At 41.4% G+C, this 24,386-nt stretch overlaps 1 protein-coding gene across 1 annotated transcript in view; it reads right to left on the bottom strand.

Annotated features, from left to right (window-relative positions):
• Positions 1-1,494: 1,494 nt before the first annotated feature.
• The window catches only part of TFCP2L1 (transcription factor CP2 like 1), a 30,233-nt gene continuing 7,341 nt past the window's right edge, over positions 1,495-24,386 (bottom strand). Inside the window, exons 3-15 of the mRNA XM_041473206.1 lie at positions 14,398-14,474; positions 12,730-12,835; positions 12,376-12,482; positions 11,626-11,778; positions 10,649-10,759; positions 8,827-8,918; positions 7,438-7,486; positions 7,248-7,341; positions 6,160-6,250; positions 5,490-5,590; positions 4,370-4,512; positions 2,013-2,064; positions 1,495-1,591 (exon numbers count right to left, since the gene is read on the bottom strand). Of these exons, the coding sequence (XP_041329140.1) occupies positions 1,554-1,591; positions 2,013-2,064; positions 4,370-4,512; positions 5,490-5,590; positions 6,160-6,250; positions 7,248-7,341; positions 7,438-7,486; positions 8,827-8,918; positions 10,649-10,759; positions 11,626-11,778; positions 12,376-12,482; positions 12,730-12,835; positions 14,398-14,474 (1,214 nt within the window). The 3' untranslated portion in view covers positions 1,495-1,553. The remainder of the gene's footprint in view (positions 1,592-2,012; positions 2,065-4,369; positions 4,513-5,489; positions 5,591-6,159; positions 6,251-7,247; positions 7,342-7,437; positions 7,487-8,826; positions 8,919-10,648; positions 10,760-11,625; positions 11,779-12,375; positions 12,483-12,729; positions 12,836-14,397; positions 14,475-24,386) is intronic.

Genomic DNA, 24,386 nt, shown 5'->3' with positions numbered 1-24,386 from the left:
GGCAGGAGCATCATGGGATCTGTAATTCAGCCAAAGAGCTGAGCCCCAAGGGAGACATGGCGCGCAAGGCACTCGAATGAAAATTTCTGAGGGCTGCAACAGTAGCTCAAACTGATGCTGCTTTAAGGGCCAAATGGATTTAATTAAATGTTTCCATTTCAAAAGGCTGGAACATTTTATTCAGTGTTTTCCAGCTGACAATTTCTCATTTTTTGAAAAATTTCCTTTCCAGGAAAATGTTCGGTATTTCAGCTTTCCATGTCAGTTCAGGATGAAATCAAACGTTCAAGAATCAGATTTCAATGGTGCATGGACACTCAGTTTGGGGAAACAGCCATATTAGTTAGCTGTCAAAAGTGAAATGGTTTCATCCATGCAAGAAAGGTGTGATCCAGTTTGCCTTTGACTTCAGTGGAAGGCACCTTTTTAGCTTAATGGAGCCTGGACAGAGTCCCAAAAGACCAAGGGAGGGTGGAGCTGATCATAGTTACAGATACGGGAAAAAGGAGTCAAAAGTGAAAGAGTGAGAATGTAAGAAGCAGCAACTAAGATGATCTGTTACCTGGTCTTGATCAAAACAGTTTTACTCCAGTAACAGGATGAAAATCCATTAAGATTGTAACTTCTAATTCCCAGTTACAGTAAAGATAGCAGTTAATCACTAATTTGTAGAGCAGAATAAATCCATAGTATGAATTTGTCATGAGCACTATAGCTTCCAATGCTCAAAACAGTTCTAGAAAACCTTCATATGCTCCATTCAAGGAGACTACTCTTAAGCTACACATAATAATATGGTACTGAACTGCTCACCACAAGTTGTCTGTCCTCCCTTGAACCCCCTCAGAACTGCTCTGCTGGATTGGTACTACAGAAGGTCCGTCAGGAGGGACCAGGGTCTCTGGACTTTGAGCACATCTGCAGGTGGAGAACAGCTAAGTGTGGGCTTTCAGAGCTGATACTTTGGGAGAAGGCTGGGCACCAAACCCATCCTCTGCTTCGCCCAATCTGTTTTGGGAGGTAGCCCCAAGCCTTCCACCTCAAAGAGTACAAGACAAGCCCTGGGGAGTCCACATCCATCAGCATCAGGGTGTGTGTTGAAAGCAAGAGAGCACTCAGAACTGTAAGTAAATCAATTCGTCTGAACATGACGGGTGAAGAGAATTGGGATTTGTTTATCTTTCATTTCCCTTTCATACAAGGCAGATGTTTCTAAGTAATAAGCAGAAACCTCTACAATTTTCAAGACTGAAGAGGAAGAGAGGGAGGAGAAAACATGTACAAGCTTTGAGGATGTTCTCAGCTCCAGCTATAAAAAAACAAAAGAACCAAAACAAAAATCAAACCAACCAAACAAAAAAACCAAACCCACCAAAATCACACACCACCAAAAATTTCTATCTGTAAAAGCAATTTTTTTTCTTAAGCTGTTTGGTAATTCTTCGCTCACAGGAGCATTTATCCAGAAGGTTCTTTGTGTTTCCAGTCTAGGTTGTAGCAATCTCAATGAGGCACTAAGTTTTAGGCCATTAAAGTCTCTCTGAGCAGCACGGTCATTTTAAAATGATGTGGTAGCCATCATTGCTTTCAGCTGTAAAAAAGAAATGCAAAGCATATTTTCATTGTTTTTAAGAAACACCAGAGATATAGAACTTCAAATTTTCTTTCTACGTAGTTTGTAATAGTTCATACACTTGTTTCACAACCCACTCATGAAAACCAATGTTGAACATCTAAGTGAAATAATTTACATTAAAAAACCCCTACATACTATCATATTTTATCATTTTATCCTAAGGCATTTATGTCAGTGGTGTCAATGGATTTATGGAATTTTTGTAACAGTGTAACTGTTGATCAGTCTATCATAGTGTAGGTCAACAGCTTGACTTACACTAGATTAGATTACTTATCTTTTCAGTATAACAGCATTGAGTTTGTGATAACCTTTAGTGCAATGGAAAGGAGGAATTATCTTTAGTGTAACAGGTATCAGCAGCAGCAATACACACCTTTCAATGTACTGATAACAAAACAGGATTCGTCTTGGAAGTTTTGCACCATCTGAAGGGCAGAAGGAAAAAAGCCAACACAATACATTTTTAGCAATTAAATTCACAATTCTTTCAGAACCAGTATAGACTTAGAGGAGAGGTATTAAACAGCATTTGGTGTCTAGTCCTGCACAGTCCTGAGTAACCTTGCCCATGAGATTATTAAGGTACATGACTGATCAATTAAGATCCTTGCAGTTGAAGGGAAAAGCTCACACTAAATGTGCTTGCCTGAAACTCATCTAGCTTATTCAGCATTTTACCATCCTCTTGATCCTGAAGGTTCTTGTACCACTCCAATTATCCTATTAAAGATCATACTCTTTGTTGCTTTCAGTGAAGCTGTACTAGTTTAGACAGGATTCAGGTAATCCCTTTCCTAAAAATCCAACGGTGGCAATTACATATTCAGTTAAATGATGGAGCTCAGCTGAACTTACATCAGCATTTATAGAATACTAGAAATGGTAAACCCCAAGAAATGGACTTCCTGCTGAGTACAGGATTGCTACTGAAAAGCCACCTCAGCAGCATCCATCTGGCTATTTTGATCAGACATTAGTACAGATGCTGTCCTTGCAGGATTAATTTACCTGTTTGTATCTTGTCAAGGAACAAGAATTGTAGTGAAACTGTAATAAGAGGCAAGGAAAATCATGCCTTGAAAGGAAGAAAGACTAGAATCTAAAGCTATTTGAGCTATTCATGAGAGGCAACTAGATTTTCAGAAGAGGTGCAGATTCTAGTGGCACCTTTAAATAAGGAGATAAAGATTATTTCAGTTGCAATATGAAAGCCCATTTAAGATTCATCCTTAGTCAATGCTTCCTCCCATCTTAGAGTAGCTATGTGGGCCAGAGGAGGTGAATTACCTTCAGGAGGTGTCTCATACAGTTGAAGCAAATGCTGGACACAATTCCAGAGAAGGGAGGTGTGACCAGAACCTCGCTGATCCCTTCATGAAACCCAGCTTTGTGAAAAAGCCTTCTCCTAGCTACTGAGTATCATTCAAGAAGTGCATTTTTCAGCTGTAAGTTCTCACATCAAAATACCCTTCTCAGCTTAGACTGATGTCCCTATACCCTTTTGGATTTAAACCCAGCCTCTGCTCCTTCAAATCAAACTTCTCTGGCCAGTTTGTGTGTCTTTGCCTAATGATGCATGAAGTACATTCACAGAGTGCCACACTCTTGCCACTATAGTACTAGAACAAGAAAAAAAAAATTAGAAAAGCAATAGAACTTGTTAATAATTGACTTCAGCAAATACTTAAAGCCTTATACCCAGGCTGGCTCATGCAATTCCCCTACCAAGAGCTGCCTCCAAGCACTTTGCATCCATAAAGCATCAAAGTTTCAGATTTAATCAGGCTGGAATAGCAAGGAGACTTCAGGAATAAGCATTACAGCCTTCAATTTAGGCTCCAGTTGAGTCCTATGCTCTGCTTCATTTGTTTTAACAATGCTTCTTATAAATGAAGCTCCTTAAGTGATTCTGGTGCATGAATGAGTAAGTAATTTAGTAGAGGAAAAAGAGGAAGAAGGGCAACTCACTATTAACCTGTAAGTTAATGGAATGGACTAAATTAAGGCATCATATAATGGGATACAAACAGTAGCAGAGGTCCATAAATTAAAGTATGCATATAGTGACAGACCCAGTGCCTGGAAACATGGGCCAAGATGTAAAACTAATTGCCCTACAGATTTTAAAACTTACCTTCTTTGGGCAACTTACCTATTTAATTTTAAAAGTTCTTAATTTAGATCCTCACTTCAAAATGTGTGTAAGTAGCCAAAATGAAAATAATTCATAGAATCATTTAGGTTGGAAAAAACCTCTAAGATCACCATGCACAAACATTGACCTGGCACCAGCAAGCCCAACTCTAAACCATGTCCCCAAGTGCCACAGTTACATGACTTTTAAACACCTCCAGGGATGGTAACTCAACCACTTCCCTGAGCAGCCTGTTCCAATGCTTGGTAACCCTTTCAAGAAACAATTTTTTTCCTAATACCCAATCTAAACTTTCCCTAGTACAACTTGAGGCTATTTCCTCTCATCCTGACACTTGTTACTTGGGAGAAGAGACAGAGCCCCACATTGCCACAACCTCTTTTCAGCAAAAGTCTTGAAACCACACCAAAATCGGTGCTGTGCATGGTGATTCACTACTTTAACTTGTTGGGATTAACGGCTTCACAATTCTCCCTTGAAAATGCATTCCATAATTTGAAAGTTCATTCTAACTTCAAGAAGTCAGACAACTGTTCCATCTCTGACAAAGATGCAGCCCCCTTTAGGCCCCTTACCTCATTGCTGACTAACACGTGGATCCCCGTGGGTCCCTGCCGGTAGATCCGATTGATCTGCTGTGGAGAAATGCTGTACAGGTTTGCAATCTTCTCCAGCAGCTCCAGCGTGGTCAGCTCTTCTAAGAAGATTGCATGATACACTGCAACAAGTGGAAAGCAGCTACAGAACAGCAAATACAGGTGGCACCAAGACACTCAGCATCAACAATCAAATGGGTTTAAGATGAAGGTTCAAATGGAATAAACAAGCTTAGTATTTTAAAGCATCCCCCAAATATCTGGCTTGATGATTAGCAGAAAAATACCCACTATTCCTATGTAGCAGGCAATTAAAACACACACACACACCTTGAACCCAGAGGAAAACTTGGGGACTAATGCACTTGCACTTGGGGACTAATTACAACTTGCACTCTGAGGCACTAAAACAGCCTTCTCATAAAGCTGCTTATATTTTTGGATAATCATCTTTTACTGATTTTTTGAAGTTTAAAAAAATAATTCAATTAAAGAGTAAAACACATGCTATGTCACACAAAAGCAGTATTTTATTAGATACCATAGGCACAAACTAAAACATACAATGTATAAGGTAACAACATGGATGACAGTATTGTTTTGGAAATCTAATCCAAATTATAGCTACCAGGTAGGAAAGCTGTACCTGTTTATTACTAAATGCAAGATTTAAGGATAATCTTTGCTCTCATTTGATTGTACATTGTGTCATGAGGGATGACAAATTCCCAAAAGCTTCAAACTTTTAAGAATTATAACCCAAATTTATACTGACCTTCCATTTCCCTGAATTTTTTCAAACAATACATAATCTAAAGAAAATTGTGGATGGAAGGGTGGTTTTTAATGCTGTTGTCCCTGCTAAGAACTGAACAGAGATTTGGCATTCTACAGATAATTTGTAAGCTGGGTCTGTCCCCCAGGCAGACAGTGCCATTTGGAATCTGTAGCCGTGAAACCATAACCAAAGTGGCAAAACTGGAATAAGCAGAAACCCTTCAAACACTAAGGACACCAAGCTGTCCTGCACAGGAGCTCAGGCAGAAAGCAGCATTCTCACCAGGTAAGTGTTTAACAAAATCCATACCTAAGAACTTACCACAAAGACTGCCATCTCCATTTTCTCGTTTTTGGTGGAGATGGGACCTGTTTTGCTCAGGTTCTTGACAGACATAAATTGTCATCTTGGGCCTCACATTTCTATGGATTAATCAAAAATGTAGTAAGTTATTTAGTAGATCTGAAATAGTTCCAAGTCAGCCATCAAACAGTAAGAGATGGAATCATTCAGGCCATGCACAAGTAACAAACTAAGGGACAGCCTTGATGCTGGTGACAGCTTAGGACGTCTAGCAAGAGATCCCTGGGAGGTGATGCAGAGCACCTTAATCTTTTCAAGATCAGGTAAGAATAAACAGTTTACAGCACTTGCTAAGCAGCTCATCATACTTGCCTCTACAGATTGAAATCCTCCTCAGCTGTAGAATTTATGAGCAGCATAGGGCAGTGTAGGCTGTGTACCTCATGAAATGGATGCAATCTATCAGCTGGTAGCAAATAAACCACTAGATATCCACATTATGCTGCTTTGTTTTGGTAACATTTCTGAGCTGTGCTTGGATTTTAATATCATTGTGATCTCCAGCCCATGAGAAAACCTCTCTGAAGTCTTAAAAGGGAGTCTAAATGCTACAGCTCCAGGATTAACTTCTAGTTAACACTGAAATTATCAAGGGATCATAAAAAAATAGGAAGGAAACAGTACAAACCTTCCTTTGATTGCATTAAAGAGCCGAATTCCATCAGCAGGCCCACAGATTTGAACAAAATCTTCTTTGGACATCTTCAGTAAGTCAGCACCTACATATTTCAAATTGATTTTTCTTCAGAAGTTAAACAAATCTCAGCTTCCAAATAGTACGTATGGGCAGCAGAAAAGGGCAGGGGTAGAGGGCAAACAGAATCCACGAAGCTACACCAGATCAATTTACACAGAGAAGTTGCAAATTCAGAGGTGTGCACTTTAAATCAATCACTGTGAAACAAAGCTGAAAGCTGCCAGAAGAACAGTGCTGCATTGGAAAATACTCCAGCCAACTCATAAACAAGGTAGATATTTTACACTGGCCATTAAATTACCTTCTGTAACTGTAAGCTGCCAGAAGAACAGTGCTGCATTGGAAAATACTCCAGCCATTTGGAGTATTGGCCAGTGTAAAATATCTACCTTGTTATGAAATCATAAACAATGTAGATATTTTACACTGGCCATTAAATGACCTGGTCTTCTGTAACTGTCACATTCACTGAGTTATTTCATCATGTTGCAAGTCAGAGAGTCTCCTCATGCTTTCAACACCTCTAACAACTGGCCCTTCCACCATCTTACTGGTGTGCACAACTACTGAATGGGAGGGCACAGTGAAGGTGCCAGATGCTTCTTAAATGTGCACGTGTACAGGATGAGAGGCAGCAGACAGAAGATTAAATGCTGATTAGATATCAGAAAAAACATTTTCACTGTCAGAATAGTTAAGTATTTGAAGAGGCTGTTTAGAGAGACTGTGGAACTTCCAGCCTTGGAGATATTCAACGGCAACTGCACAAGGCCCTGGACTTGCTTTGAAGTTGCACTTCATGAACTTAGGAAGTCCCTTCCATTGTAACTTAGTTCCTTCCATTTTTACTTACTCTGTAGGTCTACAAACTGTTTTGACAAATGGTAACTATCTAAGAACCAAAGAACACACACTGGATCAGACCAAGGATCCCATCAAAAGTGGCCAGCAGCAGATGCTACATGAGCTGCACTTACAGAAGTGAAAAAAACCAGAACATTTGGACTGTTTAAACTCACCCGAAAAACTTGAGAAGAGTCTACAGAATGGAGAGAACCTATTACGATGAAGCCACTGCTGGGCATCTTGAATAGAAGCAGAAGGAAGGAGATGCTACATTGCAAAAAGAATAAGAAGGTCTTGAAATGAACTGTTCACCAGTGTCCTAAAAGAGAAAAGCACCACATTAACATGATCTCAAGTACTTACATCATTGCTGGGAGGCAGGAGCTCCATTTGGTGGGTTGGAGAACTGTTGCTAAAAGAAATTATATAAAGTTGGAAGAGAAAAAAAACACATTATTTTAAATTTTACATTGCAGTGTCCATCCTCTTCCCCCTCCTCTATTTGACTCAACATTCACAAGTTACATCCAACTTGGCTTTTTTTGTCTATTGGATCTTAAAAAAGGTGTTCAAAATTTGGAACAAGAATAAAAAAAACCAAAACACTCTCTACCTTAGTCTTTTGTTGGTCAGTTGAGGTCCTCAAAACTGAGAGAAAAACCTCAGGTTTACTGACCTTAACCAAATTTTTCCATATGGTTGGCTCACTAATGTGACATCATCTAAGTAAAAGAAAATTGTAACCTACAGGGTGGCTGAACTTGAAATTTCTATGAGCCAGAAATATCCTAACTAAATCCACTGTCTAACAATAATTCTTTACAAAGACTGAATAAAGGTCTTTATAATTCAACACTGGTGTTATCTTAAACATAGTTAAATGCCATAAATCATGCAAAACCACATTTCTACTAAATTCTCCTAAACACAGACAGGACTCCTAAACACATCAGGGATTTTACAAAAGGAAAAAAATACTCAGCAGATACCTCTGCTAACACAAAATTTTGTACTTTCAGTGTTTGTTCTTTTTCATAGTTTGAGGGGATACATTGAAAATTAGTGATACAACATGGACTAATACAACATGGTAATTAAGTTGTGTGGGAAGGCAGTAAGATAGCAGAGTCCTACCAAAAGAAAAAGGCCTATACCAAATTCCTAAGGGGAAGTATGTAGCAGGGAGGACTGATAAGTACTGAGGGATACTGCTGTACCTTTCTGACAGCAGTTATCTTCAGCATTTCAGAATCACTAGAGCTGTTTCATTATGATGGCTATTTAATGACTTCAACATGTCTTCATTAATCCTTTGATCTAAAATGGCATCTCAAAACCCAGGCTGTTTTGACCCAAACAGGATTTCTTTACATGTCATTCATCTAGGAATTCAGCACCCCAAAATACCTTTAGACAGAAAGTAAGGAAGAAACACCAACTCTGAAGAGGTGCTGAAAGCCTCTAACACACTTGTGAGAAGATGCTGGGGTTGGTGGTACAGGGCATGGTCTGTTCTCACCAGGAGTTGCCCTGGAGGCCCTGTGATGTTCACCTTATAGTCACCACATAAACAGTGCATGTACAAACAGTACTCTGCATTATAGGGGATTCCTGGATGGAAGGTCTTAAAGGCTTTTGGAAAATAAAAAAAAGGGGGCAGGTCCTTAACATCATCTTGCAGGGTATAAAATGCGTGGACACACAAAGGCTACCATATCAACAGGAAAGATAAAGCATGTATTTGTTACATACCCATCTCCGAGGTTGAAGCTGTTGGGAGAACTGTTGTAGCTTGGAGATGGAGCATTGTTCATTTGATAAGGCACATCTGGCCAGGGAGAGCACTGTTGGAAGAAAGGCAGCGGGGAAACTTTCATAAGGATGGAAATAAAGGATGTGATTCTCCTCTAATACCACATTCATGCTGTTGCCACACCACTAACTTCAGCTCATCACTCCTGCTGGGAGGAGGAGACGGGCCATGGATTTTCTACACTGCTCTCCAAGTGGGCTGTCAGGGGGCCAAGATTGATTCCAGTTGTGCATTCCACATTTCTTTCTCCCATTTCACAAAGCCTGTCCCCAAATAACACTGGGCCAAAGTGTGCACAGCTGTAAGTCAGAGCAACTCCAGTAAGTCAACTCAGACTGAAGGCAGCAATGATACAGAAATATCCCTGGTCTCAATTATAAATCTCTAATTAAATCCAGGCAAGAGTGACAAAATGCTCCTGTGGCATTGCTTCAGGTTTATACCAGCAAAAGAGCAGAATTTGAACCAGCCTGCTGAAATTTCTGGCTATTAGTCAAACAGCTCCAGTCATAAATGGGTACTAAGTAGAGAAAATTTAAGCTAGACAGACAGAAAGCTACTAAAAGCCTTCATAAATATAGGTCAGACTCCACATTCCATGACAGTAGTGTAAAACCAGAGTAACCCAGCTAGAATTGGTGACTCTGTTCTGAATTTAAGCCACAATAATCAGCAGAAAAAATCTAGCTCTGTTGAAACCCCCAACACCAAGAGCTCAAGAAAATGCTCTGTAGTGGCCTTGTTTGCAATGATAAAAAGACAGCAAGTGTAGCTTTAGAGCTTTATCATCTCCACAAACACTAGCAAATATTTTATAATCTCCACAAGCACTTGCAAATATTTAACTCTTTGGCAACCCACATTTCCCCATGCAATATGTCAAAGTGCATCAGAGCTCACAGGGAGAGTCTGGGATCTGCCAAGTCAGTAGAATTAGGTCTGTCAATCAGAAAACATGCTGGTTGCTCCTGGCAACATGAGAAACATGGAGTGGGAGAGATTGGATCTCACAAATAGGAAGTTCATTTAAATTAAGAATAATTAACATAATTTTCTGAAGTCCAGCAAGCTGCTCCAAAAAAAGAAGAACTAAATCAAATAAGTCATTCCCATAGGGAGACTGAACAACACTTAAATCCCTTGAGTCCTGTTGCTGACTAATTCTACAGTCTATGGTAAGTTTATAAAAACATCTTAGTAATGACAGGAAGGGGCAGAAACACATACAACTCTACACCAGATGCATCAGAGTATGAGACACAAGACATCCCTAGACTACAACCCAGAATCTTACATGTAACAACAGCTTCATAGGCACATTCAGAGAAAAACAGATGAATAATTTAGTTAGACAGCCTATTCATCTGCTCAAGTGTCCCATCCCCAAAGTGAGCTTTTGCCAAGCAGTTCTGAAAAAAACCACAGACATCTGTATTTTCATACAACTGGCACCTGAGGGCCGTGACAAGTGCCCAGGAACACAGTGGTGAAAATCGAGAAAGTTGCTGGGGTTTTTTTGTTTGGTTTTTTTATTTTTTTAAGCCAGGCTGCTAAGGGTTAGTTTATACCCCAAGACATAAGCAACTTTGGCATCTTTCATAAATTTCAACAGTGAGTCATTTTATAATTTCACTTCACTCTCAGTTTCACTCAGATCTGAGCACACATGTCTCCACAAGACAATCTCCAGGGTGCAGATCCTGTTTTCTTTTAAATTTATCTCCCAACATGATGTAGTATGATGTGTCTAAAACACTTTACCTCTGTGAGAATAGTTGTCTCATAGGAAGGCTGATACTTCTCCTTCTCTTGGGTGGTCTTCTTTTCCATTTTTTCCCTGTCAGTCTTCTGTTTTCTGTCTGCTCCTTTAGGCTATAAGTACAAGCACAGGCTCTCCCTTATGCCAAGCATTACAAGTTTGGAGACAGAGGCCAACAGATTTATCTAATCTATTCACAAAAGCCTCCTTAAGATTTACAGGCATTCTACATATGAAACAAGATCAGATCTGCATTTTCTAGACAAAAGAACTAATCAAGCATCCCCACTGTTTCTGTACATCCACCACTGATGCCTATTGCAATTCTGAAATAGGCTGACCACAGCCCTGAGGTGGGATTCCAACTATTTCAGTCCATAAGTTATGCACTTCAGCTGGCATTTGTACCATCTTTCCAGAAACACACTGCTCACAGGAACAAAACTGGAGCAGCAGATTCCTTGAGAAAACAGGCCTATGGAGAGTGTGTTGTTAAGTAGCCATAGGTCTGCCATGCCTGGATTAGGAGCTTCAAAGATGCTTGTTCTCTGAATCTTTTTCTCCTCCAGGTACAAACTGCACAAACTGCGCTCCAACAACAACAAAAAGGTATTTAAGATCTCCACAGTAAAATTTCATTGTTCATGGAGGGTTCAAACAAAGAAACTGAAGACCATAATGTCTTGATTGCCTAGGAGCATCAAAACACACTGGATACCCCAAATTTGTCAGTATTTTTTGTAGTGTTTGAAGTACAACAGACTGGCACAAGTCTTGGTGCAACATTTCAACTAGAATTGCTGTGTAGGTCAGTGTTTATACCACCATGTGCACAGGAGTCCTGTTTAAGATCTTAAGCATTCCCAGTTAAAAGTCTGTTCTTTTACTCCAATATTTGCACCACTCCTACACCAACTGAAATCTTTGCATGTTCCTGTGCCTTAATCTAGTTGATGACAAAGCCAAAACTACCTCATACCTTGAACACTTTGATCTGGCAGCTTGCAGAATGCAAGTGTTCTGTGTATTCACCATTTTCATTCTGCTTAAAGGTGTCGATTTGCACCCGGAAGGGCACCCCTTTCTCTCCTCCATGTTTCCGTGGAGTAAACTCTGTGCTGATGCAATGTACCTGGCAAAACAGAAACTGTGCTTATCTCTGGAGACAGTTGGAACCTGTGCTCATCTGAATTTCAGATACTGCCTGAACATGAGATTTTGGCTCCTCACAAAAAACTAAAAGAGGCAGAGGAGTCATATGTTTTCATTTCTGTTCCTTTGGACAAAATAATCAGGGGAACAAACAGTTCAGAAAAAACAGGGCATCAGGAAAAGCATCCTGTGATTTAAGTAAATCCCTCATTTAGATTAAAAACAGATCATTCATGCTCAAAATGAGAAATAGTCATGAAAGAAGAAAGCAAGGAAAACTAAGAGGTTATGAACAGTTTCCTCAAGACAAAACCTATGATTAGAAAGCAACACCTGTGTCTGAGTAATTTTTTTAAGAAAATTCTGGCAGTAGCAGGTAGTACTCCAATGTTAACAAGCAGCCAGCAGATTGATTTAGCAAGTATCCTACAAACTGATTGCACATGATTATCACATGAGTTAGTAATTATCATTACCATCCTCCTCTCTTGTTCATTTACTGGCTATTTTTTCTCCCCAGGTCTTTAAAAGATATCTAACCACTGTATTTACCACAGAAATATGACTTGTGTCTTACCTGAATGAATGCTGAAGCCCTCTTTGATGGATCCCAGAGAAATTCAACAGTGTTCAACTGGGTTGGGCTAGCCCTGGGATCCAAGATACCGACTGACAGCGGGATATCTGTAGAAGAAAACCCCTAAAATTTTAAAAATATTAAATTGAAGGAGAGAAAGCATTTCCATACAATCAGAACATGCATGTGAAAGCGAAGCCATCAAAGACATCCCTACTTTGGACCTATAGCACTAGATCACCTTCCCTCCCAAAGACACACGGGATTCTTAAGAAACCTGAACACACATGCAAACACTCCATGCAGCACTCGTGTCCCCAGCACTGCAGAGGTGCCACAATGAAATAGTCTCACCTATATCAAGGATGCGGTCCCCAGGCCGACTCCACCTCCAGCCCTCGAGCTGCTGATGCTCTGTGTACTGCAGGCGGCGGTCGTGGAAAACTACACGAATTATACTCTGTTAAAAAAAGACAGCAGTATCAACAATGGGATCCAGAATTCTCCCTCAAGATGACTTTGGTTTTCCAGAGTAGAAGCAAAAGCTGATCTGTTATGCTTCTCAGCCCCGCTCAAGAGGAGAGTAGAAGGGTCCACATAAGAGACCCATCACCGTGTGTATCAAATTCCTAAGGGACCCCTGAGAGAGAAATACACTTCCCCCTTCACAGGGCACATCTTACAGGAGTAACACAGCCCTGTACAGCTTTCTGGGAGTCACTCTGGAAGCACTATAGTAATGTCCACCTAATCTTAGGTGTCGTGGCATGTAAACATCACTATTTTGCCTCAACACCCAAAAAGGCTCATATGGGGGTAATATTTAATGCGTCTGTACCATGTCCCAATCCCAGTATATCCCATTCTATATTTGTAAATGTGGAAGCCAGCTCACCTGTCCCTGCCCTGGTGGAGCTGACATGTCCAGACACCTTGTCAGTGGGAATTAAACCTGATTCCAGCCATTAAGAGCCAGTCACTGGATTTGCCCCAGAGTAGTTAAACAGGGGTAGGTAGAGTAGGAAAGCGTCTGTAACAGCAGGCTGGTCTGCAATGGTGCAGCCATGCCAATAACCGGAGAAAAAAGGCTGGAATAAGGGCAATCCCCAGGGCAGACAAGTCCTAAGTACTCCTAACTAATATGTTCTTTTGTGTATTCACAGTGCTATACTTACATGAGTTAATGACCCCTAACATCCCAGTTTCTCAAGCCCACACTCTTGCTGGGAACTTCCGTAGCAAGTGAGTGAGCAACTTTTGCCAGTGAACCTGAGAAATGCCCAAATCAAACCCTAGCTTCAAGATGCAAACAAGCCACAGTGGGAACACCTGCAAAATTAGAATCCCAGTCCACATACTACCCAAAATGGGCCAAAAGATGAATAGGAAATGGCCTAAACTTGAACAAATCCAAACTGGAATACAAATTTTGCAACTAGTTCCCACTTCTCAAAGGAAATCCTGTGGCAGAAAGCCAAGAATTGAAGGTTGGATCCAGAACTAGGGTCCAGACCAATGTTTTTGAATTTGAACTGTTTTGGCAATGGAGGAAAAACAGGAAAAAGTCCCCAAACCAAATTATTAAGTTCTATATGTTCATCATTATGCCCATTTACCAAAGTAAACTGGAGCTATACAGAATCTGCCTGGCAGAACTATGTAAACACCTGGGCCCTCCTCTTGTCACATAACCCAGGCATGTTGCTGTGATTCAGCAGGGAGACAGTCTGCCTCTCCACAGCTTTGACCATGTTCACCACTGAACTTTGGGATTCCCCTGAACCCAATATTCACAGTGAAACTCTGGGGTCATGACCACAAACAGAATAAAGGCTGCCCTGAAGCCCTGCAAGGCCAAGCTGCATAGTCCCATGAAACTAGCACTCAACAACTCCATCACCCCTGCTTCCATTAAAAACAATGGCAAAGTGTTTTCCATTGTCTCAGCGGGAGCAAGGTCAGGCCCTTCATTAAAGGCTGTATGTAGTAGCAGGAAGAAAAGAAATCTATATTTCTCCTTACCTTTACATATTTTGTGTTTAAATCTTGAAACTCTCCCAATTTCCTATTCTCAAGTAGACGGATTTCATAAGACTGACCTAGAGTTTAAGGAAACATTTCCAAGGTGTTTAATATGTTGTAGCAATGAGAGAGTCATGCTGGCATTTATGTGGCTGATAAAGCATACGTTTGATCAGGGAAAGCTTATTTTTGCTAACATAATGCATTTGCCCCAGTAATCAATAGGCATTAAAGCACAGCAGAAATCTGAGGGGAAGGTTTGCCTTTTGGCAGCTAAAAGCTCTCCATTAGGGCATCAATTATCGCTGTCTCCCGAGGCTGCTATGGTTTTCTGGTCACCCTCCAGAAAGTCACCAGGGTGCTTGAGGCAGTTGTCCCCCCATGCCACATGGCTGTAACAGCGCTGCCTTTGTCTGTCCCTCCTGCTAAAGCAATTCTGCCAAAGCAAAGGTTGTGTGAAGAGGTGCTAGCACAACAGGTCCAGGAACAATTCTGCAGAGGATGGCAACTGGGGAAAATCTTGCCATCTTCATGGAGCAGTCAGGCCTGTAAGGTGTTTTGGTGAACCACCAAAAAAAAATAGTTTCACGAGGCCTGGAAAGCTGCTGCCAAGGGCATAACTATTCCTTCAGACGTGTGTGGAGGCAGCAATGGGGTATTACAGCATGTGCAAGGACCACTTCCAGGAAGGGAATACACACTCCACCACCCCACCACCAGTGTCACATAAGGAATTTAGTCAGTTCAACAGGATTCAGCTAACTGATTTATGAAATAACATCTCTTCGAGGCTGACAGCAGACAAAGGAGATTGATATCTCAATACCTCACACACAGAAATTACTAAGACAGTACAAAAGTGCATTGTACTACACCGAGTCTTTAAAATAAGCCTGCAACCAGTACCAAGGCAGGATAGGATCATCAGGATAATGGAGCGTATGTGTACCTTATAGCTAGCTTTTCCTGTTCATCTTGCTATCCTCCCTTTTCCTGAAAAATGCACAGGGTATGACAAGGCAGGCACCAAGGAGGAGATCGGTTTGGTTTTTCTGGCTCAACCAGTATCTCTGCAGAACTGGCCCTGCAGAAAACTGCAAAGCAGATCTATCTCCCTCTAAGCAGCTTCTACCAGCAGAGACAGAAATGCTACATTTTTGGATCTGGAATTAGAAATGGAAGACTTATGACAGCAGATGTATCAGAGAGGCAGACCGCCTTTTGAATCCCACCCCGCATGGGTACAGACCATATCCACAGAGCACAGATAATTTTGCTTATTCAGCTGGCTGGCAGATAGGAAAAGGAAAAAAAAGGGAGGACAAGAGAGGCCATACTGAAGCCCCAAATGTTTGCAAAACAGCCCTACAGAAGTTCTGCAAACAGGAAATGATCCTTGAATCCATCAAGTGACTTAGGGCATGGGGAGAGCAGAGAATAAACCATATATAGTACCAAAATAACCATGGCAACATGGACCAATATTTACCCATCTCCTGGCACATAAGTAAAGCAAAATTACAACAGTGACCTGCCTTTGAAGACTGCTAGACAACAAAAGTGGATTTTGTAAACCACAGTCCTGAAAGATCAAGGTCAGGTTAAAAAAATGGGTTCTCTCAGATTCATACAAAACACCCTTTGGGCCATCAAGTCCAACCATTAACCTAGGAATGCCAGGTTCACCACTAAAACGTGTCCCTAAGTGCCACATGTGCTGTACTATGTACTTGTATGTGCTGTACATGTTTATCTATGTTGCACAAAGTGGCTGCCCAGTGGTTCAGTCTGGAGACACTTCACCAGCTATGGAGTCATACAGTTCATCATCCTGAACCCATTCACACAGCCAAGTGTCTCTTGCACTTACAGTTCATTCCCATGCAGATATGAGGCTAATTAATCATTACAGAATATTAATTTAGGTTTTGAAAGCAAGAGACAGTAAAATACATCTGTGACTACTCAGGGGTAACAAGGACAGTGAAATGTAGTGTTATGAGCTGAGCTATGGAGGAAGGCAATGGTCACACCAGAAGTATTGTCAGCCATTCAATAGTATCTCAGGAATGAGCAGGTTTTTGGGACACCCTTGTGCACTGATAGACTCTTGCTCTTTCATCAGCCTGATCTGCTTATCTTTAGTTACAATGAGACCAAAGAAAATAACAGGCATAAGAGCATCATCCATATTCCTTTCAAACTAGCATCAAGCACTCAAAAACTCTGCAGTGTGCCATCTCTGACCCCCTTGCAGGGATAGGGACATAATTGCAGCCTGGAAGGCAGTGGGCACCACACATCTCCACCTGACAGCAGTGATTCACCTCAGAGGGAGTCAGAAGCAGATCCTGCAGACCAGTGGAAAAGAAACTGCACTGTAGACAGAGTTAATATTAAACAGAAAGCCAAAGAGGAAATAACATGCTTTGATGAAAGATATATGGGTCATCTGATGGAAGCCCTGGAATGCAGTTTATGCCACGAAAAACCTCAATCAAAATGGTATTTTATGCTAACTGCTTTCCCCTTGAACTCTGAATGTTTAACTTGAGTTGCTACATGATTATCAAACAAGACTGCTCCCAGCCAAGCTTCAGAAAACATGAGGGTATTTTCCCCTCCCTGTGAAACTCTGTCAGTGAGAATTTGGTCCCAATTCTTCAAAGTTCCCTTATATATCCATCTTCTGGTTGTGGTTTTTAATTTATTCTCCTTAAAGCTTTCCAGCAAATTCATTGCTTTGTGGCTTATGGTACCCAGAATTTATCAGCATGGACAGCATTCAGATGCTTGTACTTTTATAGCACCAAACTGCTTGGATTATACCTTTTCCTTGGAAAATACCTTCCAAACCTTGTTCACCCTGTATTTTCCACCACTGCTACCAGCAAAACTAGTGAAATGATGAATTATGATCTCAGCCCTGCAATTATTACTGTAGAGAAAAAAGGCTCTAAAGAATGACCACTTGGCTGTTGGAAAACAAAATCCCTTTGTAAAATAAAGTGAATAATAGCAATCTAACCTGAAGGAAGCTGAACTCCCCCTGGCGTCAAAGAGGGCAAAGAAGTCACACAAGGCTCTGACACACAGATCATTTATGAATCCTGCATCACTGACTCACCAGCATGAGCAGGCACACTGACAGTTTTCTGCTCAAACTAAATCAGTAACAGATCACTCTTAGTCAGGTGTTCAGAGAAACATGTCTGTAAGTGTGACTAAACAATATGCACTTCCAGTTCCTAAGTTAGACTATAATTAGCTGAGCCCAAAACAAAGCTGAAATACAGAGTTTCCCCATACTGAGTTTTCCCATGTGTCTCAGATAGAAACACAGATTAATACAGGTCAGACTACAACTTTCCAAGTCAATATGTGGTGGTAAAGCTGGAGGCAGGAGCAGAGGATACCAGTGCTGAGACTACAGTGATTTGATTGAATAGCCCAGGTCAGGTATAATACTGGGCACCTAAAGCACTTCTGTCACCACCTGAAACGAAGGGGACACTTTGCAAGCAATCCCCAGCACAGCTGATGCTGCAGCAGCCTCCAGCACGACTGTGTGACCCAGCACTCCCCTCACTCACCACAATCCTTCTTTCCCTACCTCAGGCAGAGAACAGGACAGTAACAATATTCAGAAAACCACAGCACATTCCTGAGATATCTCCCAATTTCATTGAAAGCTTCAGAGGCACCAGTAAAAACCCGGGCAGGTAACAGTATACTGTTACTGTATAATTTCCATTTTAAACAGACATTCTCTGGGCAAAAGGAAATTAATGTAATCTCCTCCTAGGCTAGAGTTTGAGCAACTTGCTTTCAAACAAAGTAGCACCCAGTAAAATAGTAACCACCCAGGTCCACAGAGTTCCTGGTTCATAATTCATGAAGCAATTCCACCTATCTGAAGGAGGATTTATAGACTCCTTACTTTTTTAAACTTGCATTGTCTTTGATAATTAACACACATTAAATGTGGGCATGGTCACTTAATGTGGGGCCAGTAGAATTTGAAGTCAAGCACTTACTACAGATGAAAAATAATTTCGTTCAACACAGGAATGATTTCACCCGCTCAAAAGGTACAAGTTTAACAGCTTACTGATTTCCATGGAATTTAGACAGCCATAAAAATTTTAGGTAATTTCTGAATACAAAAGATTATCACTATTTCAAGCTCAAAGTTACACTTTGTTCAAATGTCATTTTACTACACAACCACAATATCCTGTTTGCTTTTCTTTATTTTGGTGTTACATTTCAAGGGCCACTTGCACTATGCATTTTGTGGTTTTCTGCACAATACACAGATACAATACACTAATTTCCAATTAGGATGCTGATGTTCCAGGCTGATATGACTCAGGCCTTACTTAATCTAACAAAGTAGGCTTTCCAGAAATTAATTAAACCCTAACCTTTGAATAAGCAATATCCCCAACAAAAGTCTGTGGAAAAGGGGAAAAAAAACCCCAAAAAACAACAGTGTCCTCTTTCTCAGAATGGATCCACACAGCACTAGACAGAACCAGCCTGGAAACTGTTTGATTATTAAGCCAAGCCAATAAAAATTCCATTTAGCAACTTTATATGGACATCCTAAAGAGCGCATAGATAAAGGCAAAGGAATGCTGACAGTCAAATGCACCATGCAGAAGGAGGGGGAGGGAAAAAAAAAGCAAGTATTTATCATACCAAACCAAAGCATATCCAGCAGGCAGGAGGACCACCTTTGGAACAGCCAAACACAACTATTCAGGGCATCAGGCACACACAAAGATTTTTCTGACAAGAAAGATTAATGGACCCTCAGGGTAAACAGACAAGAGTGGCAGAGCTGGCATGTGAACTTGCATGCTTGATGACACACACCTTTTTAGCCAGTCACAAGCTAAAATAAAAATTAGCCTAAGACTTGCTCAAGTGTCCCATGTGTGGACACTCTGCAGGACAAGAAGCAAAAGCAGAAGCCTCAATCCCTGAACCACAAATGACAGTGAGATATTCTGCAGTTGCTTACTGTAGCCTCATTTGACAAGATGCTGTAGATGTTTATCCAGTGGATATTTTGAATTCACCAGCTACACAATAGGCCACCCTGGCAGTTCCCACTATGCTAGGAACATGGAAATCCTGCAAAGGAGGACAAGCTGAGGGCCGAGAAATGCAAAAGGAATACCAGAGTCATTCTAACACTGCAGGCCCATCTTGCCCCACATCCCATCTTCAACACAGCAGCCAGAGATGGAGCAGGGTCAATACAGCCAGCGTTTTCTTCCTCGCCATATCTTCTCAGTTTCTGGTATTCAGTGTCCAGATTTCATCTACATTGAGCTGCCCAGCCATGACCAATGCTCATTAACTCTTTTGTGTGGTGTCCTTCTGAATTTGCTTGTACTGTGGAAATCAGAACCACAACTTACACATGCTTTGCTTTAGCATTGACAGTCTGGGCTTTCATCTGCCTCCTGCCTCTCCCCCTGCACAAAACCCCCTTAGCTCCACCATGTTTTGTACCCAGGAGTTCGACACCGAGGATTCCTGCTCTGCCTGCCCCCACCATCAGGGCAGCAACGCTACAGGAACACAGCACAGCAATTCAACTCCTAGTTCTACCACCACACCACAGAGCGTCACCGTCCTTATGTCCCTTTTATGTTTTTCCTCCTTTTACAATGTGCCCCCAAACTCAAGGGGGTTTTTCTTGCCTCCTTTTTCTACTTCCCTACCTCTTTCTTGTGGGAAAGCCAAAGAGCTGCCTCGGAGCCAAGTTTGCTGCAGGAAATTTCACTGCTCATTTACTATATGAACATTTTTCTGAGTCCTACTCTCCACAGACTTTTGAAGATTGTCTATTTTACAGTGGTGACACTTCATAGCTAACAGGCACTAACAGAAACACTCCTCATTTACAATGGTTTCCACTCAAGAGAGGGAGGTGCATTTAAATCCCTGAAGAATACAGTCTCACTTTGAATCAAGGACACAAAACAAGCCAGTGGACACAAACACTACTAGCTGCTAACTTCACTGTGTGCACTTGGGTTTCTTTTGTATAGACTTCCACTTGATCTCACCTAATCTAAACCATGTTATAAACTTTAATTTTTAATACAAATTTATCAGTGAAGAAATTACGGACCTCCAATGGAAAGCTGAAAAAATACCTACCCTGTGAAAATAATTTCTTCCTGTATTCCCACTTCTTTAGCATGTACTTGAAACACTCAGTATTATCTTAGTCACATCTGTCCAGCTCAGAAAACCTCAACCCTCTTTGTGTAAGTAAAAAATACAGGCTTTTTCTGGTTTCAACCTGTTTTAAGTCAATTTGGACAACAGGTTTTATAGCTCTGAAGGAGTAGTTTTGTGTGTAATATTTACTTGAGTTTCAGATAACTAAAATGAATGGTCCTGGGTGAGGGTGCTGACAAGGGATGCAGAAGAGCTGAGTATGACTCCTGACCCCTCCTGGGAGCTCCCTTAGATGCCCTCAGGTTAAGTCCCTTCCTTCACCACATTTCTGCAATAGGAAACTGGGAGAAGCAAGTCCCACTCCCACCCATGGCTGCTCAATCAGGCTGCTGCCACAGGGCAGGGAAGAAGGTGGGATCAAAGCTGACTGTATCTTCCACACCAGTCATGAATGTGGCACCAAGCTGGGACAGGAGGAATTCCACTGCTTGTGTAATTCTAGTTCTAGTTTCAGGGACACATAATAAATGTCTAGTTTCAGGGACACATGGGAAGCAAATGGGAGGGAAAAAAAAAGGTGCTTTTTTCCCCTACCTCTTTCGCCAAAAAAGTACATTCTCTTATAAAAATGTGTATTATTCCTACAAAAACAGCAAATCAGGACAAACCTACAGTATTTCTCAAGCTTCTTACTGCTACCTAAAATGTGATCTTTTAGGGCACATATTAGAGGAGGCTAATTGGAAAACTTCTACATCATCTCACACTGACAGTAACATTCACATGAACATCAAATCCTGCAAAATCACAGGCAAAAAATTCTCTGTCATAATTAAAGGAATCTCAAATAGATATGGATAATGAAGTAAATTAAAAAAATTATGTGGACTATCAGGAAAAAATCTTCCCAATATTTTCATACTTCTTACTACACTCTGAGGAACTTCTGAGCACTCCCTTTTTTCACAGATATTGAAGATTTATGGGGGAGCAAAATGCAGTCTAGGGGCTTACAGTAGGATCTGTGCACAGGCTACAATCCAGCAAGCTCACAATCCCGTTTGAATTTCATCCAGATGTTAGCAACAGAAGAAAGGATTACAAAAAGAATAGAAAACAGCCTCTTGGTTAAAAGACAACTGAGATTCTAGCTTCCTCGGGACAACAGAAGTCAGATGCTCTACTTACACAGAGGTGCCCTGTCATCTGAAGCAAGATTCATAGTGAGCTTTGGGATGGTGTGGTTTGGAGACAGGGTTGTTTATCCTGGGCTGCCAAGTGAAGACAGAGCTGCCAAACATATGGGGAAATTGCTTCTAGCACAATTAATGGCTTCAGCTGAGACACCAGAACCTACTCAGAGCTGTATTCAAAGTCAGGCAGGAGACAAATTCCTTCTCCAAAGACGAAGTGCACCGCAAGAACCAAAAACACCAAAAGCCACTTTCAGAAATGGGAAAGACAAATTAGCATTGTTAGCCATTTCATTTTTTAAGCCATCCAAACCCAAGAACAGAGTGGAAAGGAGTCAAGGAGCAGTATGACCTCCCATAATGATATGGGAAAAAGGATGCATGGGTGGGTGGGCAGGAACCAGGGAGCACCTGATACTCACAGCCTCAATGGCACAAAGCCACTGTTGTGCCTGTGATCTCAGGCAAGGGTGGAACATTTATCCACATGGGAGAAACCACCAGCAGCAGAGCTCCTACACATGCCCAGAGCCTGGTCAGTGATGGCAGTCACTGTTAGGAAAAGAGGTAGCTCCTAGCACGGAACAAAGCAAAAATATCCCCATAAACAGAGCTATAATTAAACCAGAAGCACACCCAGCCAGTGCTGATCACTCAGCTTTCTCTACACCTCATTTAGGCAAATAAAGAACTGTTCCAGGAAAAGTATAAACATCCAGACAGTTGTGACCCCATAAAAACTCAATTACGTAGGAGTTAACGTCAATATAAAACAGCTTTTTTCATTTACTGTAAATCTCAGTGATTAAAACTGGGTTCTCTTGCTGTAGATTAGGCAACCAAATTTGAGCTTTAGACTTTTTAAGGGAGGCAAATGTTCTCTTCTGTCTCCTGCTGTAAGCAATTTCATCTCCTATCCAAACAATTAGGCATCTAATTCAAAGCATCCTCTTGCTCAGTGCTTCCTGCATCTTTCTTTGGAGAAGCAACCAGAGCACACCTGCAGCTGAGTCGAGGCAGGACAACACCCAACAGATTTTAAATGCAGCACCACTTAAAATGTACCAGTTTATGCACACATATCTTGAACCTGGATATATGCCTTGGCAGCCTGGGGTTGAAATTTGGGCTTTTGTTCAGGTGGACCCAGACTCAAGTTCATCATTAGGTTTATGAGGCATCATTTGCTAATGCACCTCTACAGCAACACACCCAAAATCACAAGTTCTCTAAGATATTAGTGGTTTTCCTTCATGGCTTGGGTTTTTGGCTTGTTTGTCTTCTGAAACATCTAGGACTGGCACTAAGGCTGACTCCTGGAAGACAGCATAAAGCAGAAGTGTCCAGCCTTCCAAACCCTAGCCAGCTGTACACTAAAATCTTTGCACAGCCAGGAACCACAAGTCACACACTGCAGATCAAGAGAGCTGAACAGAGCCCAAGAAAACTTTACAGGCAGATGACGGCAAGTTACTCTGAAGTACCACTGAGACACTGGGCTGGATCTCTCACACAGCTCTCAGTGACCCTGTGCCACCAAACTTAACCTCCCTCTCTTTGAAGTAACTAACACCTGAAGTTCTCAGCCAGCCCAACACTGGTCATGAAACAAAATCATGACTTCAACAGCTCACAGTCCACATGTGGTTCTGGCACTACAAGCTGATTCCCTTGGGCAATGACTTTCAGGTTTTTGTGATTTTTGACATTTTGCTTTTTACAATAATGACTTTATTCCTCACATTTATTACCGTTCAGATCTACTGCACACAGTGCTTGTTTCCTCCACATTCCTCCTGCTGCAATTTCTGGAACCACCTTTCATTGCATCCATTTCTGTCCATGTCGGAAACTGGTTTCAACCAGCCATGGTCAAACCACACCCCATATGACTGCAGACCATGGAATATGCACTGCATCAAGCCATCTTGCTGAAGCAGTGGATTGTAATATGGTTGCTGGTCGATTGTTTGTTTGAAAATCCCTATCCACAAGAGACACTGAAATAGTGCTAAAAGGCAGACTAGTTCCAGAAACATTAGGATGTTTCTGCTGCAGACTTCTGGACAGTGTAGTTCTGTTGACAGATGTGATCCCTGACCAAAGGAGAAATGCCAGCAGCAGCTTCTAGTGCAAGGACAGCACCTTTACCAGTCTCATGGACTGAAGGTGGAGTGGTATTCAGACACCACAATAATAAGCCTGTACTTTGTCCCATCAGATGAGTAATCCTCCTGGGATTCAGTAAAGATCTCTTAATGAAGGATCTGCCCTAAGGATCAACAAACTAATACTGTGTTCAATTTGGCTCCAGTTTCCCAAGGAATGTGGGAAGGCAGGAGAGGAAAAAGATTGGGACTGACAAGTGTAATGAGTCAGTCTTTGGAAACCAAGCTACAGATTTGACTCTAGTTACCTCATTTACAGGCTGGTTCTAGAGTTGTGGCCAGAGAGCAGTCATGGTTTCAAACTGGAGCAGACAAACTTGGGACTCTGCCACTGCTTCATGTCCCCAAGTCAACTTAACAGCAAAGCTCACTCCGTTATGCTCCCTCACAAATCCTTCCTCTGCCCTTTTGTGCAAACACCAGT

Source organism: Pyrgilauda ruficollis, unplaced genomic scaffold (genome assembly GCF_017590135.1).
Source record: "Pyrgilauda ruficollis isolate IOZ18807 unplaced genomic scaffold, ASM1759013v1 scaffold3, whole genome shotgun sequence".
Lineage (NCBI taxonomy): Eukaryota > Metazoa > Chordata > Aves > Passeriformes > Passeridae > Pyrgilauda > Pyrgilauda ruficollis.
This window is presented reverse-complemented; position numbering and strand designations above follow the sequence as displayed.